Here is a 21741-nt window from a genome sequence, read left to right as displayed (position 1 = left end):
TCACGTCTCGTTTCCTAGTCATGTGCTACGGACCGGTCCAATCGTTCATTAGGGACGGGGGTTTCTCCGCCATTTCGTAATGAGTTAAACTACCAAAACATTTGAAAAATATGCGTGCATTCCCATTATTGAATTTAAATGTTTTTATTGCTATTGTTTTCGTGAACTTGATACCAATGAGCATCATGCGAGTCTATCTATAGCAACACAAAACATCTATGCGCCCATCTTTCGACCGAAGTAATACGCCTACCCATTCGCGAAAAGACGCGAAGAATTATCTGTTTACTCCGCGATTCGCTTTGTATTTTTCAAATGTAAGTAGCGGAATATAACACCAGACGTTCAAATAACGTTACTTTCCAATATTTTTTTTTACCCGTTAAACTTCACTCCGACTTGTTGAGCGCGACAAAACAAGCTAGCTAGCTTCTGTCATGTTCGATTAATACATTTGAAAATAAATACTTTGATTTGTATCCCCCCAATTAGCGACTACAAGTAACACATTTATTAAGTGATAAAATGTGTGCTTTGTGTTCTTGTTGACTTTTTCATTGAAAGCACTGCAATGTGAATGTGACCATTTTGCTCACGTTAATCCTTGCTCTCATTAGTCTGGCGCCAACTTGATGACACCACAGGATTTTGGAGCTATTGTTGTCTCTTTCCGCTAAATAGTTTAGGTTAGGGGACCAGTGGAGTTGACTTGAAAAACACATCCAAAATCCACATTTTTTACTGCTATGGAAAATTCTCCCGAGGACTACAGGATCCAGTCGTTTGACCTGGAAACACAAATGGTGCTCAAAACTGCCCTGAAAGGTGAGATGAACACACGAATGGCACTCCTTAAAAAGGTGTGGCGAACACGCGGCTCTCGAGCCGCCTGCGGCTCTTTGCTTCTTATATTTTGTATATAAACTATGGGTCCATTTGCAAAAATGGGCAGATTGGATGTTTTATGCTGCTTCTAATAAGGGACTGTTAATCATCTCCGTGTGGTGTGGCTCTTTTTTTTCGCTCCTTGTGTCTAACTTGTAAAACATGGCACTTGACTCCTAACCCTCTTGTCGTACAGATCCGGGGTCAGTGAATCTGGAGAGGGTGTCCAACATCATCGTGGATCAGTCACTGAAGGACCAAGTGTTCAGCAAAGAAGCAGGACGCATCTGCTACACGATTGTGCAGGTGCGCTGGCAGAGTTAAGGGGATGCCATACATGTGGAAATAAGACTCGGTTGTAAATTTTCCAGGCGGAAGCCAAGCAGAACAATGGCAGCGTGTTTCGGAGGCACTTGCTGAACAGACTCCAGCAGGAATTCAAGGAACGTGAGGGGACCCGAGCTCGTTCCCTACAGGAGTGGGTGTGCTTCGTCACCTTCATCTGCAACATCTATGACTACCTCAAAGTACGGACACATACGCACTCGTCGCAACGTTCGTTCGACTTGCGGACACTAAAATTTGAGCCACGCCATGTTTCAAACCAAAGTCTATTTGAACGTAACAGGCTTTCGTAGCCAAGGGCGTTATGGGAAATGTGGTTTGTTTAGCTGTACGTCGGATAACATAAATTAGGGTTCAAAAAGGCGCGTGAGTTGTCATCCAGATATTTACACAAAGTCTGCATCATTAAACTTAGCACCACATGTCCCACAAATGCTTGTAATTGTATAAATGATATCAAAATGAACCCAAATGCAGCAAGTTGGAGTTCCGTGATCGATTCCGTATTTTACCGCATTTCCCGCCCCAGACAGCTTTGCATACCTGTCAACTAATACGTTTTCCCATATTTTATACATTTTTAATCATTTCAAAGTGTGTACGCTGTATAACAACTTTTCTACAAAAATGACATTTTTGTAAAACCGATCTCGTCTTCCCCATTTCGGCTCTAATCTGGATCGTCTTGTCGATTGCTAATTTTGTCATGCTTTGAGCATGTTATGCACGCGTGTCCTTCACTTCCACACTTTTACTATATAAATATATAGCGCGTCAGCAAGCAATGTACTCAGAGTCAAGCTGTCAGCGACATACAGCGACATCTACAGAATCTTAAATTTAGTGCATACAAAAGGCGCACCGACTGATTGGGCATCCCGTCCAGTTTTGGGCAAATTTTAGACTTTTAAGTGCGCCCTATGTGAGTAAATATGTGCCACATTTTGTTTGTACTCTTTATTATCACTTAATAAGGGGAATTGCAATCATTAATCACAGAGCCAAGGTTGACAGGTATGGCTTTGCCCAATGATTGAACGATTTTTCTACATGCGTAGGTTTTTTGTCAAATCCTGGATCGCTTGCAAAAATTGTGATTTTTAAAACGAACCACCCCCTCAAAAAAGCAAACGGTGGACTTTCCTGGTTTGAATACACAGGTAAACAACACGCCCATTGTGGCTCTGGTCCAGCCCGTGTACGACTGTCTGATGAGGTTGGCGCAACCTGACGCACTCCTGAATGAAGAGGAGGTAAGCAATGCATGGAAATGAAGGTGATAGATGTCCAATCTGTTTGGACATCTATTGTGGTCTCGCAGTGGTAGCTGAAAGACGTTTAGGTGGAGCCTTTTTGGGTCAGATTTTCAACTTTACGTGGTGTCTTCTTCAATCCAGGTGGACTGCCTGGTGCTGCAGCTCCACCGCATCGGGGAACAGCTGGAGAAGTCCAGTAATCAGCGCATGGATGAGCTCTTCTATCTGCTGCGTGACGGCTTCCTGCTACAAGAGGGTCTTAGCTCCATGGCCCGTTTGCTGCTGCTAGAGATCCTGGAGTTCCGAGCGGGCGGTTGGGTGCTGAGCGGCACCGCGCACAGGTACTACTACAGCGAAATCACAGATTGAGACGACAGGAGAATGCCAGGAAAGGGGATACACCAGCAAATTTTCATCCTTGGATGGGAAGAACTTGCTAGAGGAATTTATTTTATTTATTGTAGTTTTATATATTCAAAAGGCATTCCTTTTTTTGTTTAATATAAGTTGGGACGTTAAAGATTAGATACAAGATTTTCAAGGACACAAATAGAGCTTGGAGTTTTCAGAGATTTTATTATTCAAGATTTGCATGTGTGGGTTCTTGAGCAGGAAGGAGAATGTATAGTGTTATTTTTATATTATTTGTTCCAATAAATCTTGGATTCAAAAGGCATTTTGACATGATTATATTTATTTAATTGGCTGCGATAGATGTCCAATTCATCTGAAAGCCTTTGGAGTTCAAATGGATTGGACGTCTATCGCCTTGGTTATAATTTTGAAATATTCACTCTACATTGCATTCAACATGGCACTGCGTAAATTAAAAATGTACTGGTCTTTTTTTACGTTTGTGTGTAAAAGTAGTAATCGGTTAGGAATAAAAGCCAAATAATGGTCAATATGTATTTAACATCCCATTCAGCTGATGACCTATTCATTTAATGTTGGAACTCCTTGACCTCCCCTGTCACCTTTTTCAGTCCAAAAGAAGCACGTTGAGCCTCACGTACTTCTACCACCATCGGTAATGTGCGTAAGCTCTGTTGGATTCAGCCATTTTGTGCAACTCAATCTTCTTCTTGAAGACGTTTCCTTCCTTAACAGAGGCCGCCATCAGCTCCTGAGACAGTTTCTCATACATGTGCATGCGCCGGTGCTTGTTCTCCCTGCACTCCGTGATCATCCATTTCATGGCGAGGAAACGCCGCCTGTTGTCACTAAGCGGCACAGGGACCTAAGTGACCAGAAAGATGTTGATTTTTCAAATTGGATATTTGGAGAGCATTATTTTCAAAACTGACCTGGTAACTCTTTCCACCTTTCTGGATGCTGACGAGACCAACGACGGGTTTGCAGTTTTCTAAAGCCCGGTGGAAGATGGAGTAGGGGTTGCAATCAATTTCCTCCTTCTTTTCTTGAGGAGATTTGTGATACTTCTCCACTTGTTTCCTTTTAATATGCACCATTGTCTTTGAAAGCATCAGATAAAAATGGTTGAACTGACATCGTGGTGCACTATCACGACCATATTATTGAAAATAAGCCTTTTTTGTGATTCATATTGTGTGTCAGGCATGTCAATTGACTTTATCTCCATCAGTATTAGGACTGTGTTGGAGTAATCAGTAAAAGGAAAATATTTGAAACACCCCAATGATTTTGTTTCATTTTTGAGGGTGATAGATGTCCAATCTCTTCGAAGCTAGCAGTGGCTTGATATAAACATCATATAAACAGTGTTTTCTACCTCTGTCATGATCTCTCTTGCCAAAACCTTATCTCCATGCTTCATCATCATGTTGATGAATTTACTAGAAAAGCAAAAACAACATGAGTTTTGATTTCTGTCATTAAAACAGTTAAATTTACTTCATTCTACTCTTCACAAGTTTAAAGCATTGCATGTTGGTTATGAAAGAACACTATGAGGTACCTGATGACAGGATCATAGAAAATGGAGCTGGTGACGCTGTTTTCGGCCGCCTTGATGGGCCTGAGAGCCTTGAGGTTCTGCTCTTCCTTCTCCTTATCGGTGAGTTCCGTTTCTGGTTTGTCATATGCTTCCCTCCTTACCTCTGGCTTCAGGTAGTACGGATTATATCGGCTCCATCGCATCAGCAACACCCTGCAAACCCAAATCAGTACCTGTTCTAATACTCATGGCAGGTTTCTAGTTTGTTCTCCAATTATAGTTAGCAGAATCAGGATGTTTCCACCTGATGATTACTATGAAAACAAGACTAATTTGATTGACAGGACTGATTTTCGTAATTACTTCATGTTTATTGTCTTTAAAAAAATGTAAACACGGTTTTAAAATCAAAATTAATGTCATCGTAATGATCGATATCGTTATAAATTCAAAATTGAACGTTACCTGGGTGTCCAAGGTTTTAAAAGTCCTGAAATGGAAGTCGCCATGTTGAAAATGTCACTCCATCAGGTCCCCAAGACGGAGTTTAGTAGCCCGTGTATTTGCCGTATGGAAATGTAACATCTTTGAAAATAATATTTATAAATGCATACGGTTCCCCCAAAATAAATAACTTCATCAAAAATAATTATTGTGTTATTACACGCTATTCATAATTTGTACGGTACGTTACCGAGAATGAAACTAATTCCCAATTCTCGTTCACGCGCTCGTAACATCCCACGATGTTTCGATTGCTATGGCGTACCAGGAAGAGGAGTCGCTGGAATCCTGGCTCAGTGAGTGATTATTCGAATTTTATCAATTAATAGACGCCTGCAATCATAAAAGTTCCAAAGCGCGTCTTAAGCGATGATAAATTATTTTCCTACGATGGCTGTCAGCGCTGACTTTTGCCACTTTAGTGCCAATTTAGGGTCGTAGACTTGCAAAACTGGTGTGTGCATTTCAGTCATTCGAGTGGCGAACATGGAATGCCATGGCTTTTAAATGTATTATTTAATTTTTAATACTTTGAATATGGTTAATCAACATGAACGATTAAGGTATGTTGTCACATATCTGAACTAATCAATTTCTAACCCTCTGTTAGACAAAGCCACTCATTCAACAAACAGACAAGAGGACTGGGAGTACATCATTGGTTTTTGTGATCAAGTCAACAAGGAATTAGAAGGGTTTGTACAGCATTTACGTAGTTTTGTCTGTATTATTCTGCTTTTAGATTTTTTTTTTCAAATATGGTAATTTGTTATTTTCTCTTGAAGCCCCCAAATTGCAATACCACTGCTTGTCCATAAAATCCAGTCACCACAAGAATGGGAAGCTCTTCAGGCATTGACTGTAAGATCAAAATTTAAAAATGTTTACTACAGAAATAGTAATTGATTACAATTCATTGATTTTGTGTCCAGGTATTAGAGGCGTGTATGAAGAACTGTGGGAGGCGGTTTCATAATGAAGTTGGCAAATACCGTTTTTTAAATGAGCTGATTAAAGTTGTGTCTCCAAAGGTGAGTTTAATGAGACGGATTACATCATTTCTGTGACGTCACAACCAGAATTGCTGAAAAAATGTTGCATTGTTTTTGATGGAGTAACTTTGAAATGGTAAAAAAACACTCAGACCTGAGTGCCAAATTTGTTTTCTACATGGAAAATTATATTATTATGCATTTTCTTTCCATAGCGTTGAGCGTACTGACTGACCCATTTTGTCGAGTTCTAGTACATGGGCGACAGTGCTCCTGAAAAGGTGAAGACCAAGATAGTCGAAATGCTTTACAGTTGGACAGTTGCCTTCCCCAATGAGTCTAAAATAAATGAAGCCTACCAGACACTGAGAAGACAAGGTTGGTGTCAAAAGTTTCGTTCCCCTTTCTCTTTATCACAATTTTTTATTTCTATTTTTTTTCAAGGGTTGGTAACACGAGATCCAGAGCTCCCGCTGGACCGGACATTGATTCCCTCTCCCCCCACGCGGGCCAAACACCCAGTGTTTGACAATGAAGACATGGGAAAGGTTTGGAATTTCGGTCCTTATATGCGACAAATATGAATTGAGGACTGATCACGTGCTCACGAAATGGCTTTTTGTGTTTTCTCAGCTTCTCGCTGAGCTTCTCCGAAGCAAAAACCCTGAAGACCTCCAGGAGGCTAACAGGTTAATCAAAAATATGGTGAAAGAGGTGAGGCTTTTCACTGAAATTGATCATGGCTATTTTTTTGTATGACCAATTGTGCCATGAAACGTTAGGTTTTTGTTTGTTTGTCTTTGAATCACTCTACAGCACGTTGCGCTCAAATAAGGCAGAAAATGTGTAAAGATTGCCTATAATAGAAAGCATTATCTTATTATTTGGAGATACTATACTGTAGTATTCTTTGCATGTAATGCGTTGTGCGATCCCCGTGTCAGAAAAGGTGCTGTGTGATTCCGATGTCCAATAAGTTCTATATTTTTCATACTTTGGTCCCAACTTTTGGAACAGGAGCGTCTTCTTTCCTCCCCCAGGACGAAGTGCGAGTGCAAAAAGTATCCAAGCGCAACAACACACTGGAGGAGGTGAACATCAACGTCAAGCTCTTGTCCGAGATGCTCTGCCACTACGACAAAGAAGTGTCCTCGGATTCCGACAAGGAGATTATGAAGGAACTGTACGATCGTTGCGATAAACTCAGGAGGGCTGCTTTCAAAATGGCCACTGAAGCGGAGGACAATGACACCAGTTTAGGTTTGTGGACATTTATTTCTTCGCCCAATTGCCCGAGAATGAGTTGATACTGACACAATGTGTGCTTTGCACCATTTTAACTCGATTTGTTTCACATCACGTGCTCACAATTGATTGTCAACAATGGATTTATTGCGTTATTCCGCTCAGGGGACATCCTGCAGGCGAGCGACGAGCTGTCCAGGGTCATCAACTCCTACAAGTCCATAGTGGAGGGTTTGCCTGTCAACGGAGACAGCCATGAGTCTCGTGGACGTAGCGGTGAGACAAAGAACTCATTCACTCACATTATAATAGATAATATTTCCATCATATTCCTAGTGCAGTATTTCTCAGGGTACAGCTTTTGTTCTCGATGCACACTACCCGCTAAAGTGTTAAGCCCTGAACAGTCAAAATCATGGTTTGTCGTATTTTTCGGACTATAAGTCGCACCCGAGGATAGGTTTCACCAGCCAAAGGATACAGAATGAAGATAAAAAAATAACATACCCGGCAACTTATAGGTTTTTACCCATATATTTTTGATCATTTCAAATTGTGTATACCGTATAACAACTTTTGTACGTTTTTTTGTAAAATGAATCTCGTTTTACCCATTTCGGCTCTGATCCGGATCGTCTCGGTAACTGGTAGCCATAGAAAATGTAATCGTCGACTGCTAATATTGTCGTGTTTTAAGCACATTTGCCTTTTCACTTTATAAATATAGCGCGTCAGCAAGCAATGTATCCAGTCAAGCTGTCAGCGTCATACACCAACATCTCCAGAATCTTGAATTTAGTGCATACTGATTGGGCACCCCGTCCACTTTGGAGAAAATTTTAGACTTTTAAGTGCGCCCTATGTGAGTAAATATGTGCCGTGTTGCATTTGTACATTTTTGTCGCTTAATTAGGGGAATCGCAATAATTAATATACATATATACTGGAGTATAAGGATTAAATTTTGGGGCAGACAATCTTGATTTGATCAGAAACCAAAATTAACAGTAGATTAAAGTAACAATAGTAAAATGGCGAACTACAGGCTAAATAGCCACACATTAATATCAACAGATTTTTAGTTAACTATAGCCTAGAAAAAAACATAACAGGTTAGAGAGAGGGGAAAAAACACATCCATCACATTTGAGTATTATTGACACAATCTGCGACTTATAGTCCAAAAAATACATATATATATAGGTGCCGAAGATTTGAATGGTATCATCGGTGATTAGATTCAAAATTAGTTTGATTTGTGGTAGCCTTTCTGTACATAGACGAGCCACTTGTTTTGTCTATCAGATTTACTCCAAGCGACAGACACACTGATCGACCTGGCGGCCGCAGACCCCCCGAGCCCTCCCCATCCAGCGGCCCCCGTCCCGCTGTCTGGCGACCTGTCCGACATCTTGGTGGGGTCGTGCTTCCCCGCCCTGCCCCCGCCTCCCAGTCAGCCTCTCCCCGATAAATCGTCTGACGCGCTTTCACTTCTGGACAGCGAGCTGCTTTCTTTAGGTACTCACTTATTCAACATTTTCAACGTGAGATATGAAAGTGGCATTTTTTTTCTTGCCGCAGGACTAAACGATGAGCCCGCATTGCTGAATGACCAATCCAAACCAAAGCTGAAAGAAGCATCCAATCAGTGGAGTTCTTTGCAGGTACTAGATCTTTCCTAGCAATACAATATTTTCTCTAGTGTGTTAAACAAGGGACTTTAAGATGGATATAAAATACAAAATAATGAGTAATTGAAATAAGTCTCATTTATTGCTATCAACAGTGATTGACATCCACTGGAATTCAGTTTGTTCAAGGTTTTCATATTTCTTAAGTAAGCTTAGATGCTATAGTTAAAAAGACACCCAAAAATGTGTTAAACTCGATGGCTGCCATTGACAGTGATAGAAGTCAATCCATTTTGACAATTGAAAATTGTTCATTTTATTTGGTTGTTGAAATAGTATGTAAAAAAAAAAAGCATCTTCTATGTATACTTGTTTTTTTCAGCCCAGATTTATGTTTTGTATTTGCAGAGTATTTTATGCAGACCAAAATGTATATTGAAATCACCCATTGACAGCAATATCTAAACGTATTGAGCATCTATTGCTGTCAATGGCAGCCAATTAGTTATTTGATGAACATTGTCATCTGCGATTTAGTGTTATGAATTGTAATATGTTCAAATTAAAGTGTGCTCAGTTTAAAAATATATATATATATTTTTAGGGCTGCTTGTTTATTTCAGAGTGAATGGCATCCAATGAGTTTAATAAGGAAAGTAGTAATATGTGCTGATGTTTTCAGGCCTCTGGATTGAGTACAAATTTGCTTGGAGGCGGTGCTTGTCCACTTTTGCCCCCATCGGAAGCTCCCGTGACCTCACTCCAGAGTCTACAAGACTTAGCCATGATGGGTTTCTCGAACCATAAGAGGTATCTTACTGAAAACAACTGCTTGAACGTACTATTTATTTGTAAACGGCAATCTAATGTGACTATATTAATTATGCATGTACTTGCTGGTGAAAGAAAAACCACATAGTGAAATTCATTTCATTCTCATGAAACTTTAGTCCGATGACAATGGGAAGCAGTTTTCCGGTGTCGAGCTCACCTTGCGTAACCGCCATCTTGCCCGGGTCTCCTGCCCCGACCCAAGCCAAGGCTCAAAACCTGGTCTCGGTCCCGGGCAGTCCGCTGTTCCACTCCCTCTCCCCGGCCCACTCGAGTGTCCAGACCACGCAGATGTCCCTAAGCAACGTGCATGTCCCCCTGGAGGCCATCAGACCCAGTAAGACGAGACCCTCGTGTTAATATTCATGTCTACCGGCTTGTGATTGGCTAAAGCGTCCGTCCCATCGCAGGCAAAGTGCTGCCGGTCACCGCTTACGACAAGGATGGCGTTCGGGTTCTACTCAACTTCGCTTCGGAATCTCCCCCCGGCAGACCTGACGTCTTGGTCATGGTGGTCTCCATGCTTAATACGGCGCCACTCCCTGTTCAAGGGGTGGTATTGCAAGCTGCTGTACCAAAGGTGATGTGACCTTGTGAAGGACTAAAAGGGCAAAATCCACCCTTCACATTTAGTTATGTGGCTCGTTTCATCCTTCCATTTCTATGATTTATTCAATTTATTTTTTATGTTTTCATGCCGTTTCAACCTTTCCAATTTCACAATGTTCAATTTATATGGAACAATTATTTATTTACATTTATTTCAACATGTTCCAGTTTTTACTTAAACATTATTTCAATGTACTTCAATGTTTTAATTGACTTATTTCAACCTTATTTTCATTCGATTTCACAACATGCCTGAAACCATAACCGGGAGTTCTTTAATGGCATTCATTTCCTGTTTCTCCCATTCCAGTCAATGAAAGTGAAGCTGCAGCCCCCCTCTGGAACCGAACTGGCCGCGTTTAACCCCATCCTGCCCCCGGCCTCCATCACGCAGATCATGCTGCTGGCCAATCCGGCAAAGGCGAGTCACGTGACTAGCGCACACCATTGTTACTCAATGCTGATTTTGAAGGAAGTGTTTGCTGTCATTTCCAGGAGAAAGTGCGGCTGCGCTACAAGCTGGCGTTCACCCTCGGGAATGTTCTCCATAACGAGGTGGGGGAAGTGGACCAGTTCCCCCCGCCTGAGGCCTGGGGACATCTATAGCGACGTTTACGGCGATCTGACTGATTTACGCCATTAAAAATAATGTACATTTTCAGATTGGAACTGAAACAAATCAGTTAGGTGTTGTATTCTCAACATTTTAGCATTTTATTTATTGAGTCGGAACTACGTGTTATGTCTAGCGATCTCCATTTTTGCCTTTAGAAGGATTCTACTTTTTAATGCGCGCCAACTTCAGTGTAGTAGTTCTTCTCGGCATTTCACCATTTGGTTCCAAGTATTTATTTAACTTTCTCCTTTTGCATTTTACAGTGAACCTCTGCTTGTTTGGCATGAAGGAACCATGTTAGAGTGGATTGGTTTCGTTTTGAAATACTAGATCTACTTTACTGCCATTTGCCGGTAAGTCTAAAATACACGCCCATTTTACAGCAGGGGTTCACTGTACTGGTTTTAGCGTCAACACTGAAAGTTAAGAAGTCAGATAATGTAACAGGTCACCTCCGATGAAGCCGTATTTGCATACAAAATGTACAAAAGTGTGTGTTGCGTGTACAGAAATCTATTGTATGGCTGTGAATGTGACATGTTAGAGTTTTACATTTGTACATTCCAGCTTGTTTGCTGCATGAAATAAACGTGTATGAATGGAATGGAAAGCACCAGCAGTTTCGTGATCAAACAGCACTTTAGTTTCGAATGTATAGAAGAGTACAAAAGCGGGATGTCGTTTATGTTGCATGGTCACACTCGTACGGTGCCTTCATTGTTGATGGCTACGGCGAGGTTGCGGGCCAAGGCCAATCTCAGCGGTTCAACTTTAGTCACCTCCAGGTCTTCCTGCCAGAACAGAAAAACAATGGCTTGAGGAACAGGAGCCGTTTAGTGGGTAACTAGCAAAAGCTGGGGTTAATCGACTGTCGAAATGTTCTTAGGAGTTGCACATGTTTGAACGTAAAGCAGGAGATTCATACCTGCATGAGGGCATCGGACCCAGAATTGGCACTGATGTTGTTGTCGAGGGAGGAGGTAAGTTCCTCCAAACAGTAGATGAGTTCGTAGGTTTGCTCGGATGTGAAGATGACCTGAAAATGTGTTCCCTATGTTACTTCTGCTTGGTAATCTTACTCTTACCTCGACCTTTTGAGCTTACTGACCTCTTTTTGCTCGAGAAGCGGCAAAGCGTCTGTCAACAAAGTCATCCAGAAACTCCTGGGAGCAATCTTAGCGGTCATTAGGGAGAGAAGAAGCGTCGCTGCCTCTGTAAATCGTTTCTCTCCATACAATTTATGGAACTCGCGGTACTTCCCTGAAACAAAAAAATAGAGACCTAAGACCTAATGTTCAGTATACTAGGTGGACTTATAGCAAAGTGTAAAAATACTAAATTAATTCATTTTGCATTCAAATTTGATTTTTTTTTTTAAAAATCAGTTTGCACCTGAATGGTGATAAAATGTTTAATTCCCCAAATCAATTTTTTTTCTTATTCAGAAGTGCTTTTTCTTACCCCACATTTACTACAAGGATGTAAAATGAATTCTCATGTATTTGTCACAGCATTTCTATTGTGTGTGTTTATGGTTCCTACCAAGGAAAGTCAGCCTGTCACTGAGAAGCATGGCCGGACCTAAATTGTCTAAGAGATCCAGATCGGTAAAGGAGCCTCTGATGCTGTAATCCTGTAAAAACCTGAACAACAAACACAACCAGAGGTAGCAAGTAGACAATTATAGGAAGAAAAAAAAATGGAATCATCTTGGCTTTAACAAACCTTTCTGAAATTACGGTGGCAAATGAAGCGTCTTTGGCTCTGATACTCCAGGAGAGAGCGGAACCCAGTCTGTTGTTTCTCAGAGCACGCATGGCCATGATCTTACAAATACTCCGCACTGTGGAAGAACAGGAAAAAAAACTTGATAAACATTGCAAAAAATACATTTTAACTCAAAATCTGAATTTCTCTTAAGTAACCAGATTTTTTTTATTCCTAACTAAGTGGAAACTGAAGTTAAATGTAAGCTAAATTGGGTAAACTTAACGTGGACCTCACTCCAAATGCCTTAAAAAGTGACTAACTAGTTTAGCTACATCTTTTCCTTAAATCTACCTAGAATGTTGAATTCAGTGTTATTTTCTATTACATCTAATTTCAAGTTCTTCCCACATTTTTTTCTTTTTACAGTGGTCAGACAATATAAATACCATTAAATAAAAAAAATGTTACCTTGCTCTGCCATCTGCCTTTGTTCACAGATCCGGAGCACCTTGAGGGCTTTGCGTTCCGTGTCCAAGGGGATACGCTCCATCTGCAATTCCAGGTAGACGCGTCCAAACTCTGGACAGTGGTCAAAGTAATCCACAGCTAGCTGCCACAAACTGCACAAAAATACTTTCCAACTGCCATTGACAGCAACAAACAGATGCCACATTTGTCTGAGCATCGTGCCAATAACCTGTGATGAGCGAAGAGACCGGACGCGTATTCCAACAGCAGAAACTCTCTCAAGTTGGAGCCAAAGCTAAAAAAAGACAATCATAAAGATCTGATATTTGGCAGAAAAAGTAACTGGAAGTCCATTCGGTCCGCTTCTTACTGTAGATTGTGAGACTGGAGTAGCTGGCAGTGATCGAGAAGATCCGTCAAATGGGCCACAAACCACCAGTTGTTGAGAGCAATGCTGAGGAAGCCACAAGCAGCAGATTTAGCAGGTTTCGTAAAGTGATTTCTTCTTTTTCTTTTGGGACAATTTTGGGAGGTATTCCTAACACTACCTGCAGTCCTTGATGACCTGATGGATGTCAAACTCAAAGGCGGCAAGCAAGATGTTGTCCAGGGCTTCTGCCCCACTCCTGGGGTCCAGGAACATGGTCATGCAGGACTGAGGAAGCACATTGGATGGTAGATCTTACAAAGTAGCAAAAAAAAAAAAAAAGAGTACTAAAAGGTACTGTTGTCGCTGCTGTACCTGGGCGTAGAAATGCAACTCTGTGGATTTGACGGTGGGGTGGCAGTAGAGCAATCTTGTGACCAGGAAATGATACCAAGTGCCCAGAAGTTCTTTGTGTTCCAGCAATGTGTCTTCATCTCCCACTAAGATCTAAAATGACAACAGATATTCATCTTTTGGAAGGGAAGAATAACCTTGGATTCTACCATTTGACATTAGGTACTTATAAGCCGCTCTTGTTTTGATAGTGTGGTAATCAGCAATTATTTTTGCAATGTCACCATTAATCAGCTCATATCTTATTTGCTGTCATGTCAGTCTGGCCTGAGCATTTTAACTGGAACTGAGCATTGGAACCAAAAATACAAAGTCAGCGTAATACAAATAATGATGCTGATCCTGACAGTGTGCTCCTCCCACTTACCCGATCACACACTTATCTGACCTACCGACCTTCCCTCTTCTTATTCTTTGGTTACTAGGTATGATCTCCCCCCACACAAATGCTACTCATATATACTGAGGGTGGTCTGACCTTGCATAGAAGTTCCAAGCGTGGGTTGCTAGCGAAAGAGTTGTCCTGGAGGCAGCGGTCCACTTCCTCGTGCCAGTTTCTCCATTTCACGTCAAATTCTGTCGGCGTCTGGGTTCCACCTGTCTATAAGCAGAGTTTATAGCAGCTTTTTCAAACACCTTATTTCTCTCTTTCCCTCTCAACCGATGGAGCTTAAAGAATGAAGTGGCTAGTTTAGGGATGTTTACAGGCTAACTAGCATTATGCTTCCATTGTTTTTCATGGTGATGCTAACTTTTGCATCAAGAGCATCCTTCTATCATCTCGTATTAAAACGTGGATCCCCGCGCTTTTCAGTCTGATGCAGCTCGTTTTTTGTGTGTTCCTTACACGTTGCAACTTCTTGCCCGTGGTTCCTGAACAATTTGTCTTCACTTTTCAAAATGGAAGACCCCCAGACAAGAGCTTACATTATAATAAGGCATCTTGCTAAGCAGATTGTCCATCAGCTTGAACATGTTCCTGGCAGCGGGCTGGAGGGCGGCCTGCTTCATCAGCAACTGTCTGACCTCTTCCAAGTGTCCCTGCAGCACGTAGCCCACCACCTGTTGCGGTAAAACCCCCACATTACGGGACTTGAATTTAACCGTCAAATGCCACAGGCTACCTACCACATCCCAGTAGTCGCGGTGCTCAGCAGGACTCTCGCTTTGAAGCACTTGGGCCGCCTTCTCGTCCACGTCGCCCTTATGTAACCTCACCCAGTCCAGCAGGTGGAGTAACGGGGAGCCGCCTAAAAGCAAGCACAAATGAGAACATGTCAACGGTTGGTTGGTTTGGTCAAATTAGTACACGGCATCACCAACCAGCATCAATGAAGAGCACTTCACAAAGATTCCAGATAAGTTCAATGGCCAACAGGATGGACACCTGGTAGAACCAAATGGAAAATGAAGGCTTAATGAAAAACGTATACTCACTCATTGAAGACATTTTAACTCATTGACTGTATAGATATTGGGAGCCATTTTTGGTTCACATTTGAGGTGGGAATATGCGTTGGAAGCAAAAAAATATATATTTGACTATGAATATAATGCCTATATGCAACTATATCATTTTTGTAATCAAAAGCAGAAGCTTGATCATTTTGAATTAGGATTTATTACAAAGATAACATCTGGTTTTATCAAGGGCTTCAAATTTGAGAGAATGTTGTTATCTTTTGCTTAAATTAGCATCTTAACATTCTCACTCTTAATAATTGATTTAAAACAAATCTGTTAAACACTTTTTTTAAACAAAAGGAACATTTTATTAAGTTTATCGACCTCTCAGGTATTTCAGTAATGGAGAAATGCACACACCTGATTTCCATACTGAGTACGCAGTGCTGAGTCTTTGGAAATAACTGATTTGACAACAGAAAAAAATGAATTAAGACAAAGTTTTTCCTGACTAAAGGGCTAAAAATTACTATCTGTAAATGAAAACACAAACCTGCAACTTGTTGAAGCTCTTCTATACAGGCTCGTATTACAGATCTATAATTTTTACTAATGCTGACAAACCTGAGGGGGAAATAAAACCTGTTTAGAACATTGTACTAATGTCAACAGGATAAGTCATGAGTTGGCCTTACTGGGATTTTTTGTTCTTGTTGGGGATTTCCTCTGGGATTGTCTGCAAACCAACAAAAATGTGGTGCAACTCGTTGAAGAGTTTACGTAAAATGGGGGAATAAATATCCTCATCTTTTCTGACCGAGTGCACAAAAGAGCTGCACAACCCCAACGTGCCTGCAAACAAAGGACACAAGCATAGTTTAATCATTTGTCTTAAACATCGGTAATTGATCTATTCATTAAAAGCAGCATAACTCATTGGCTGCCATTGACAACCAGAGACGTCCAATCCATTAAATCTGGGAGGGATGACATGGATTGGACGTCTGTGAAAGGCATGGCATCTAAACAAGGATGTTTATATTTTGCAAAACTGCGAGTATATACACACCTGATTGTTTGTAAATGGTCTCGTATACTAGGATATCTCCCGGACCCCAAGCAAAACCCAAATGCTTCCCATGGATGGACGTGGGAATGTTCTACAAACAGAAAAAATGAATGACATAGACCAAACGCAGACAAACATGACACATCTCACGTTCTCGTGAAATTAGATTTCGTGCCGTTTTTAATTCAAAAGGTTTGGCGGGAGATTCACGTTTGGCTTTTGGTAAAAGAGGCAAGCAGGAGGAAAAGTTAGCATCAGAAGTCACTTACGGTGATCGTCGGGTCAACGTCGACCTCCTCCATTACGGAACAATATGACCAATATAATAAGATGTAAAAAGAGCACACATAAAATACTATTTTATTATAACAAATGTGATGATATAGCGCGCCAGTCGACCTGTGAAAGCCTCCCTTGGCGCGGTCTGATGTCGTATTACATAGTTGCCCGCTCTCATGCCTGATTTTCCACCCGCCTTAATTCCCGTGTAATTTGCTGTATTACCGACAAATGACCAAAGGAAAACTCGGAAATTTTCCCCAAATTGACCACAAACCATGTGGCATTGGGTTTCCCACACAAATCAATTGGTTTTGAGCACTAAAATGACGATCATACGTCGCCGTTAAAACGTGGGCTGTAAACAAAGAGCGTAGTAACCATGACACTCGTTATAAACTCTCTAATACATTTATGTTCATTCCTGCGTTGATTTACTACGTTTCCAACCATGTACGCGCCAACAGAAGGGAAAAAAAATCCCGGTGCGCGCTCACGCGGAGCTCAGGCTTCTCTGTAACGCGCATCTCGACTCTCCCACCGTGGACCTCCCCTCGTGACCGCCGGCAGCCAATCACGCCTCGCGTTGACGTGCGCGCACCGGCTCGGGGCCGCGCACGCAGGGTTCGGAAACTTTTAGCGGGAACGAGCACGTGCGCGCTCCCGTGTTCTTTGTGTGGCAGCAAAGAGAAAGCGCCAAAAGAGTGACCATGGCTGATGAGAAACCGAAGGTGAGTGCTAGCTAGTACACCGCGAAGCCCTCAAATTCGTCTTTATTTTGCCATAAAACGCGAGCGGTGGGTGGGGGGTCGCGTCTAATGGGAACGCCCACGTGCTTTGTTTAATCTAAAGTTTACAAGATGGAACTGAAGTGGTCGGGCCGACTCGGGGAGACCGGAAGGCTTGTGCACGCGCATTGAGCGGCGCGCGGCCGGCATTTTGTGCTTGAGCACACGGCCGCAAGCGGCCGAGCAGCCGGTGTCAACACCAATGCGTGCTTCCTTCATTCATCGAAATTTTCATGATGTTTACTTTTGGCAAAGAGATTAACACCCATCATAAAAAAGTGCGCCGTAACCGCTAAACCATTCATAAATGTTCTTTCGTTTTACAATATATTTGTACTCGAGTAACGAAATACAAATGCGTTCAATTGGTGATTCATTTAAGATTTTCGATGCTATTTTTGTTATTATATTAGTTTTAATAATAATAATAAATAAAATAATTCACAAAATAATAATCCTAATAAATAAAATAATAATTAATAATAATAATATATATTATTATACTATTATTTTTTAGTATAGTACTTTTTGTAACTGTGGTTTGGTATGTGTATTTTTCACAATTCCGTACTTGAGTGATTAGGTTAAAATTCGTTGTCTCTGTACTTTATTATCTGCCATTGACGTCTTTAGCCGTCCAATTTATACCAGCCCCTCCCTCCTACCTAACATGGACTGGAGATATGTCACTGTCAATTAATTAGGGCTGTTAGGATTAATCTAACAAATAACTAATCAATTATCTAATTAACATTTATGACAGTTGATGAATTGTTTCTAAGAAAATTGTCCAAATCTTTTTTTAAGTATTTCACTTGTATTTTTATATTTTATAAATTTATTGAAATTGTTTTGGAGAAGGCAAAGTAATACACTGAAGAAAATTTCAATAACCATACAAATAAATGGGTAAAAAGCAAAACTCATACAATTGCGTATTTGAACATTCTTGAAAAAAGTATTACAAAAAATATCGGAAGTTCACCACCTCAACATGACTTTTCCATGCTTTTTTTGCCTTTTAGGAAGGAGTGAAGACCGAAACTAGTGAACACATCAACCTGAAGGTGGCAGGCCAGGATGGATCAGTCGTGCAGTTCAAAATTAAAAGACACACAATGCTCAGCAAACTTATGAAGGCTTATTGCGATAGACAGGTGAGGTCATAACGTGATACAATCAATTTAGGGGCTTCTTCCTGAGATTGATAAAAATTCAGGAATGATTTAGTTTCTTCCTTTAACACAATACCAAGGTTGGACTAGTGCTAGAATAAGCCATATATTTTGGGGTACAAGTCCCACATAGTTTGGCTGGATCTCAAATGTAAATGTAATGTAAATGTAAAAAAAAATAAACTTGTGACTTGTATATGCAGTGTTCCCATTGGATTATAACATCTTAAATATTAAAAAGCCATTTAATTTTGTATGTTAATCCTAAATACCTTAACATTGAAATGGTGTTCCATTTCATTAAATGGTCTATGAGACAGTTTTTTAGTAGTAGTCTTAAAAAGTCTGAAATTTAACTTGCTAAGACCTTTATGTAGTAAAACTTGAATTTCATGATGCATAATTCAAGACCACATTTCTTTCTTGAACAAATAGAAATAATGAACTTGCTCATATTTAGACACCAAACCTCTCAGCATGTTTCATTTCAGCTTTCGTAATCATAATTAGATCATTATAATTATTATTATGTTAGATATTATATTTAGATATACATTTTCCTTTAAACACTGGAAACAAAAGCACGTGTGGGGCTAATCATTCCGATCACACAAGACTTGTGACCTTTGACGTGAACTTTTTTTTCCAGAATAATCCCACTTGTATTGCTTTAGGGTGGTTGACTTTATTTGAATAGGGTGATTGCACCAAAACATGTCTTAAGTTTGAATTTAGTGACAGTTTTGGTCTATTTTCAATCATTTTTTCCAACAGTGAAGTGGAATAAAAATCAGATTTTCTGTGTGGTTCTCCATGTGCAAATAATTCCTGACTTGAAGGTTAAATGAAAAACAACTGTTTACGCTCAAAAATCTTTGAATGAACTGCCACACTTCATTTAGGGAACTCGTTTAATTGGGTACCTCAAATTGAGGACTTAGTGGACTCAATGTCTGAGCAATTTATCTTTTAAGCAGTTTAAGATCAGAGATAATCGGGCATCTTTCTGTTGTGAAATGAGCATAGGCGTAGAAATGGGGGGGAAATTTTCCCCATGAAAATCTTGATTTACAAAAAAATCATTTCCAATGAATCGGTTTAATTAATTATTTAAAAAATGTTGATAGCATTGATTGGGTGAAATAACTTGAAAATTACAGTTCTACTAAATTACTTTTCAAGTGAGTTAAGTCTATAATCACATTAGTATTTAAAGTTACTCTGCCAAATACTGATAGTCCAATCCAGACAACCCCTGCTGATGTTTGTATGCTCACATGAAGTCTTTATCTTGGTTTAGACGTGTCCAAACTGGTCGTCAAGGGTCACTGTGGGGGTAGTAAATATAAATGAGGCTGTAAATATAAATGCAATTTGGGCTCGAGAACATTAGTTATTGAAATTAACCAGTTTCATTAACAGATGCTGGAGCAAGTGCATTTCACCCTGAGTAATGAGACATTTTTTAGGGAGTACGATGTCTAACGGTGTCTTTGTGGGTTTTCCAGGGACTGGCCATCAGGCAAATCCGGTTTAGATTTGACGGACAACCAATAAATGAGAACGACACCCCATCGCAAGTAAGTTCTAGATTTTAAAAAAATGGATATTCAAAAAGCAGCATTTTGTGTTGATCTGATAAGTTTTGTGTAAAGTTTGGTCAAGGCTTTTCCTGAATTTCAGGCATTTCTTTGCTCACAAGGACGATTGGCTAACTCGTACAGGGTCAAGATTTCAAAATCACTTTTTATTCTTGGAGAAAATGTCTCCAGTGTCTCTCCAAGACTCATGATTTTTAAAGAAGCTGACTCCTGTATATTTTTACTCAAACAAAAGCAGTTTTGTTGACTAGTCGGGCATGGGACTTGGAGAAGATCCAGACATTACTTCAACTATTATTTTTGGTAACATTTTTGCATGACTTGCTGAAGAACGCTGGAAAAATACCATATTGATAATTATTTGTTGTGATTACTTGAGTTAACCCATAAACTTATCTTCTGCAGACATTGTTGACTTAAAATTAGGAAAGGTCACCTTTTTTTAAACCTCTTAGTAAATATTTTTTTTTTTTAGTTCTTAAACATAAAAAAGGTAAAATGTAAATATCCCCTTATTTATTTTTAAATATTTTTTTACATATTTTTTTATTTTTTTAAAAAAAGATGGGGGAATAAACAGTTAATGTTCTTTGATTTGGCAGCTAATAAGTATAAATGAAAAACAACCCCAAAATACAGTGTCATTTTTTTTCATAGCATACGTTGCACCAAAAAATACATCATAAAGACAATAAAGATAGTTTCTATAATGCTTTTATTCCTTTTTTTTACAGTTGGAAATGGAAGATGAAGACACGATTGACGTGTTTCAACAACAGACAGGAGGAGTGATTTAATCAAACACTGACTCAAGCTCAGTCTGATATATATGATTCGCATCCTATTGAGGTTTAAATGACTGCTGTACAGTATTTTCACTATCGCCCCTGTTACTTTACTTTTCATACATGAACCGATCCCTGTTGATTGTTTAGATTTTACGTTGTCAAAATTGGACCGCTTCTAGAATATTATATATATTGTGAATTTTCCACTTCCACATCATCACGTTGGGTCCAGAGTTTAGCCAGTCAATTGGTTATAGAGGTGTCTTATTTTCAAGCTGTCTATGATGCTCACAGTACTTTGAGAATGTAGTCACGAGGGGCCAAAAACAACCACAAAATTGATCCGCCTGATACGGTCACACCGTAATCTCACCTTAAAGAACATGTTAATAAATGTCAGGGCTTTATCAAAAATGTTGAAATGGACCTTGAATTTCATTTGGGAAATTAAATTGGATTTTTACCTGTAGATGGTGGTGAATATGTGGACTATTGTTTTGATTGATCCATTAAAAAGACCAAATGTGATATGGCAAGGGAGCAAGATATTATTTCTGTCATGCAAACAATAGTATTGTCTATTAAAATACCTGTTGAAATAAAGCTATTGTTGTTTTTCCAATACTTATTTTGTGATGCCACTGTGATTTTTTTTCCATGTTTTCTCACAATTGGACAAATGGATGTGTCTAAATCACTCACTTCCTATATCAAATGTTGTTAAATATATTATATTTTATGTCAATAATAATGAAGCCTAAATTACTTGTTTATTTGAATATATTTAGTTTTTATCAACATTGTTTTCATTAATGAATTCATATATAAGTATGAAAAATAAGGAAA

General features: G+C 39.8%; 5 protein-coding genes across 6 annotated transcripts; 3 read left to right on the top strand and 2 right to left on the bottom strand.

Annotated features, from left to right (window-relative positions):
* The first annotated feature begins 57 nt into the window (after positions 1-57).
* Positions 58-3162, top strand: mif4gdb (MIF4G domain containing b). 2 transcript variants are annotated; one of them, XM_077618233.1, is made up of 6 exons: positions 58-317; positions 682-825; positions 1082-1191; positions 1257-1412; positions 2391-2483; positions 2628-3162. In XM_077618233.1, exons 2-6 carry the CDS (start codon positions 747-749, stop codon positions 2853-2855), a joined length of 666 nt encoding a protein of 221 aa, XP_077474359.1. In that variant the 5' UTR covers positions 58-317; positions 682-746; the 3' UTR covers positions 2856-3162. The 2 variants fall into 2 exon arrangements, with proteins under 2 accessions (XP_077474359.1, XP_077474358.1); XM_077618232.1 differs by having other exon boundaries at positions 58-825.
* On the bottom strand, positions 3160-5098 carry mrps7 (mitochondrial ribosomal protein S7). The gene is made up of 5 exons (XM_077618231.1): positions 4870-5098; positions 4426-4617; positions 4240-4303; positions 3794-3961; positions 3160-3726 (listed from the first exon to the last, which is right to left on the bottom strand). The coding sequence occupies exons 1-5, from the start codon at positions 4911-4913 to the stop codon at positions 3505-3507; spliced, it is 690 nt and encodes a 229-aa protein (XP_077474357.1). The 5' UTR covers positions 4914-5098; the 3' UTR covers positions 3160-3504.
* gga3b (golgi associated, gamma adaptin ear containing, ARF binding protein 3b) lies at positions 5056-11442 on the top strand. Its single transcript, XM_077618229.1, has 16 exons — positions 5056-5204; positions 5519-5603; positions 5694-5769; positions 5841-5939; positions 6155-6278; positions 6345-6448; positions 6534-6614; positions 6941-7160; positions 7311-7421; positions 8451-8663; positions 8727-8809; positions 9459-9586; positions 9727-9944; positions 10018-10187; positions 10527-10637; positions 10712-11442. Exons 1-16 carry the CDS (start codon positions 5165-5167, stop codon positions 10820-10822), a joined length of 1974 nt encoding a protein of 657 aa, XP_077474355.1. The 5' UTR covers positions 5056-5164; the 3' UTR covers positions 10823-11442.
* Positions 11443-11452: 10 nt separating this feature from the next.
* On the bottom strand, positions 11453-17228 carry nup85 (nucleoporin 85). Its single transcript, XM_077618230.1, has 19 exons — positions 16534-17228; positions 16265-16355; positions 15891-16047; positions 15749-15819; positions 15616-15659; positions 15115-15178; positions 14920-15041; positions 14719-14853; positions 14270-14392; positions 13753-13884; positions 13559-13665; positions 13381-13464; positions 13240-13305; positions 13011-13162; positions 12558-12675; positions 12375-12475; positions 11941-12092; positions 11758-11868; positions 11453-11623 (listed from the first exon to the last, which is right to left on the bottom strand). The coding sequence occupies exons 1-19, from the start codon at positions 16564-16566 to the stop codon at positions 11528-11530; spliced, it is 1959 nt and encodes a 652-aa protein (XP_077474356.1). The 5' UTR covers positions 16567-17228; the 3' UTR covers positions 11453-11527.
* On the top strand, positions 17091-21523 carry LOC144088043 (small ubiquitin-related modifier 2). Its single transcript, XM_077618234.1, has 4 exons — positions 17091-17274; positions 18357-18488; positions 20015-20086; positions 20842-21523. The coding sequence occupies exons 1-4, from the start codon at positions 17254-17256 to the stop codon at positions 20902-20904; spliced, it is 288 nt and encodes a 95-aa protein (XP_077474360.1). The 5' UTR covers positions 17091-17253; the 3' UTR covers positions 20905-21523.
* The last annotated feature ends 218 nt before the right edge of the window (positions 21524-21741 follow it).

Source organism: Stigmatopora argus, chromosome 14 (assembly GCF_051989625.1).
Source record: "Stigmatopora argus isolate UIUO_Sarg chromosome 14, RoL_Sarg_1.0, whole genome shotgun sequence".
NCBI classification, from domain to species: domain Eukaryota; kingdom Metazoa; phylum Chordata; class Actinopteri; order Syngnathiformes; family Syngnathidae; genus Stigmatopora; species Stigmatopora argus.
This window is presented reverse-complemented; position numbering and strand designations above follow the sequence as displayed.

Bases quoted from the DNA above. Each gene is read 5' to 3' on its own strand.
- mif4gdb (XM_077618233.1), top strand. From the start codon at position 747: ATGGAAAATTCTCCCGAGGACTACAGGATCCAGTCGTTTGACCTGGAA. The intron at 1,192-1,256 runs GTGCGCTGGCAG...TAAATTTTCCAG, and splicing joins TCTGCTACACGATTGTGCAG to GCGGAAGCCAAGCAGAACAA. The intron at 1,413-2,390 runs GTACGGACACAT...TTGAATACACAG, and splicing joins ACATCTATGACTACCTCAAA to GTAAACAACACGCCCATTGT.
- mrps7 (XM_077618231.1), bottom strand. From the start codon at position 4,913: ATGGCGACTTCCATTTCAGGACTTTTAAAACCTTGGACACCCAG. The intron at 4,304-4,425 runs GTACCTCATAGT...TTGCTTTTCTAG, and splicing joins TTCTATGATCCTGTCATCAG to TAAATTCATCAACATGATGA. The intron at 3,962-4,239 runs GTAGAAAACACT...ATGCTTTCAAAG, and splicing joins CAAGAGAGATCATGACAGAG to ACAATGGTGCATATTAAAAG.
- gga3b (XM_077618229.1), top strand. From the start codon at position 5,165: ATGGCGTACCAGGAAGAGGAGTCGCTGGAATCCTGGCTCA. The intron at 7,161-7,310 runs GTTTGTGGACAT...TATTCCGCTCAG, and splicing joins GGACAATGACACCAGTTTAG to GGGACATCCTGCAGGCGAGC. The intron at 10,188-10,526 runs GTGATGTGACCT...CTCCCATTCCAG, and splicing joins TGCAAGCTGCTGTACCAAAG to TCAATGAAAGTGAAGCTGCA.
- nup85 (XM_077618230.1), bottom strand. From the start codon at position 16,566: ATGGAGGAGGTCGACGTTGACCCGACGATCACC. The intron at 12,476-12,557 runs GTTTGTTAAAGC...TTTGTTGTTCAG, and splicing joins GCCACCGTAATTTCAGAAAG to GTTTTTACAGGATTACAGCA. The intron at 12,093-12,374 runs GTAGGAACCATA...TTTTTGTTTCAG, and splicing joins TGACAGGCTGACTTTCCTTG to GGAAGTACCGCGAGTTCCAT.
- LOC144088043 (XM_077618234.1), top strand. From the start codon at position 17,254: ATGGCTGATGAGAAACCGAAG. The intron at 17,275-18,356 runs GTGAGTGCTAGC...TTTGCCTTTTAG, and splicing joins TGGCTGATGAGAAACCGAAG to GAAGGAGTGAAGACCGAAAC. The intron at 18,489-20,014 runs GTGAGGTCATAA...TGGGTTTTCCAG, and splicing joins AGGCTTATTGCGATAGACAG to GGACTGGCCATCAGGCAAAT.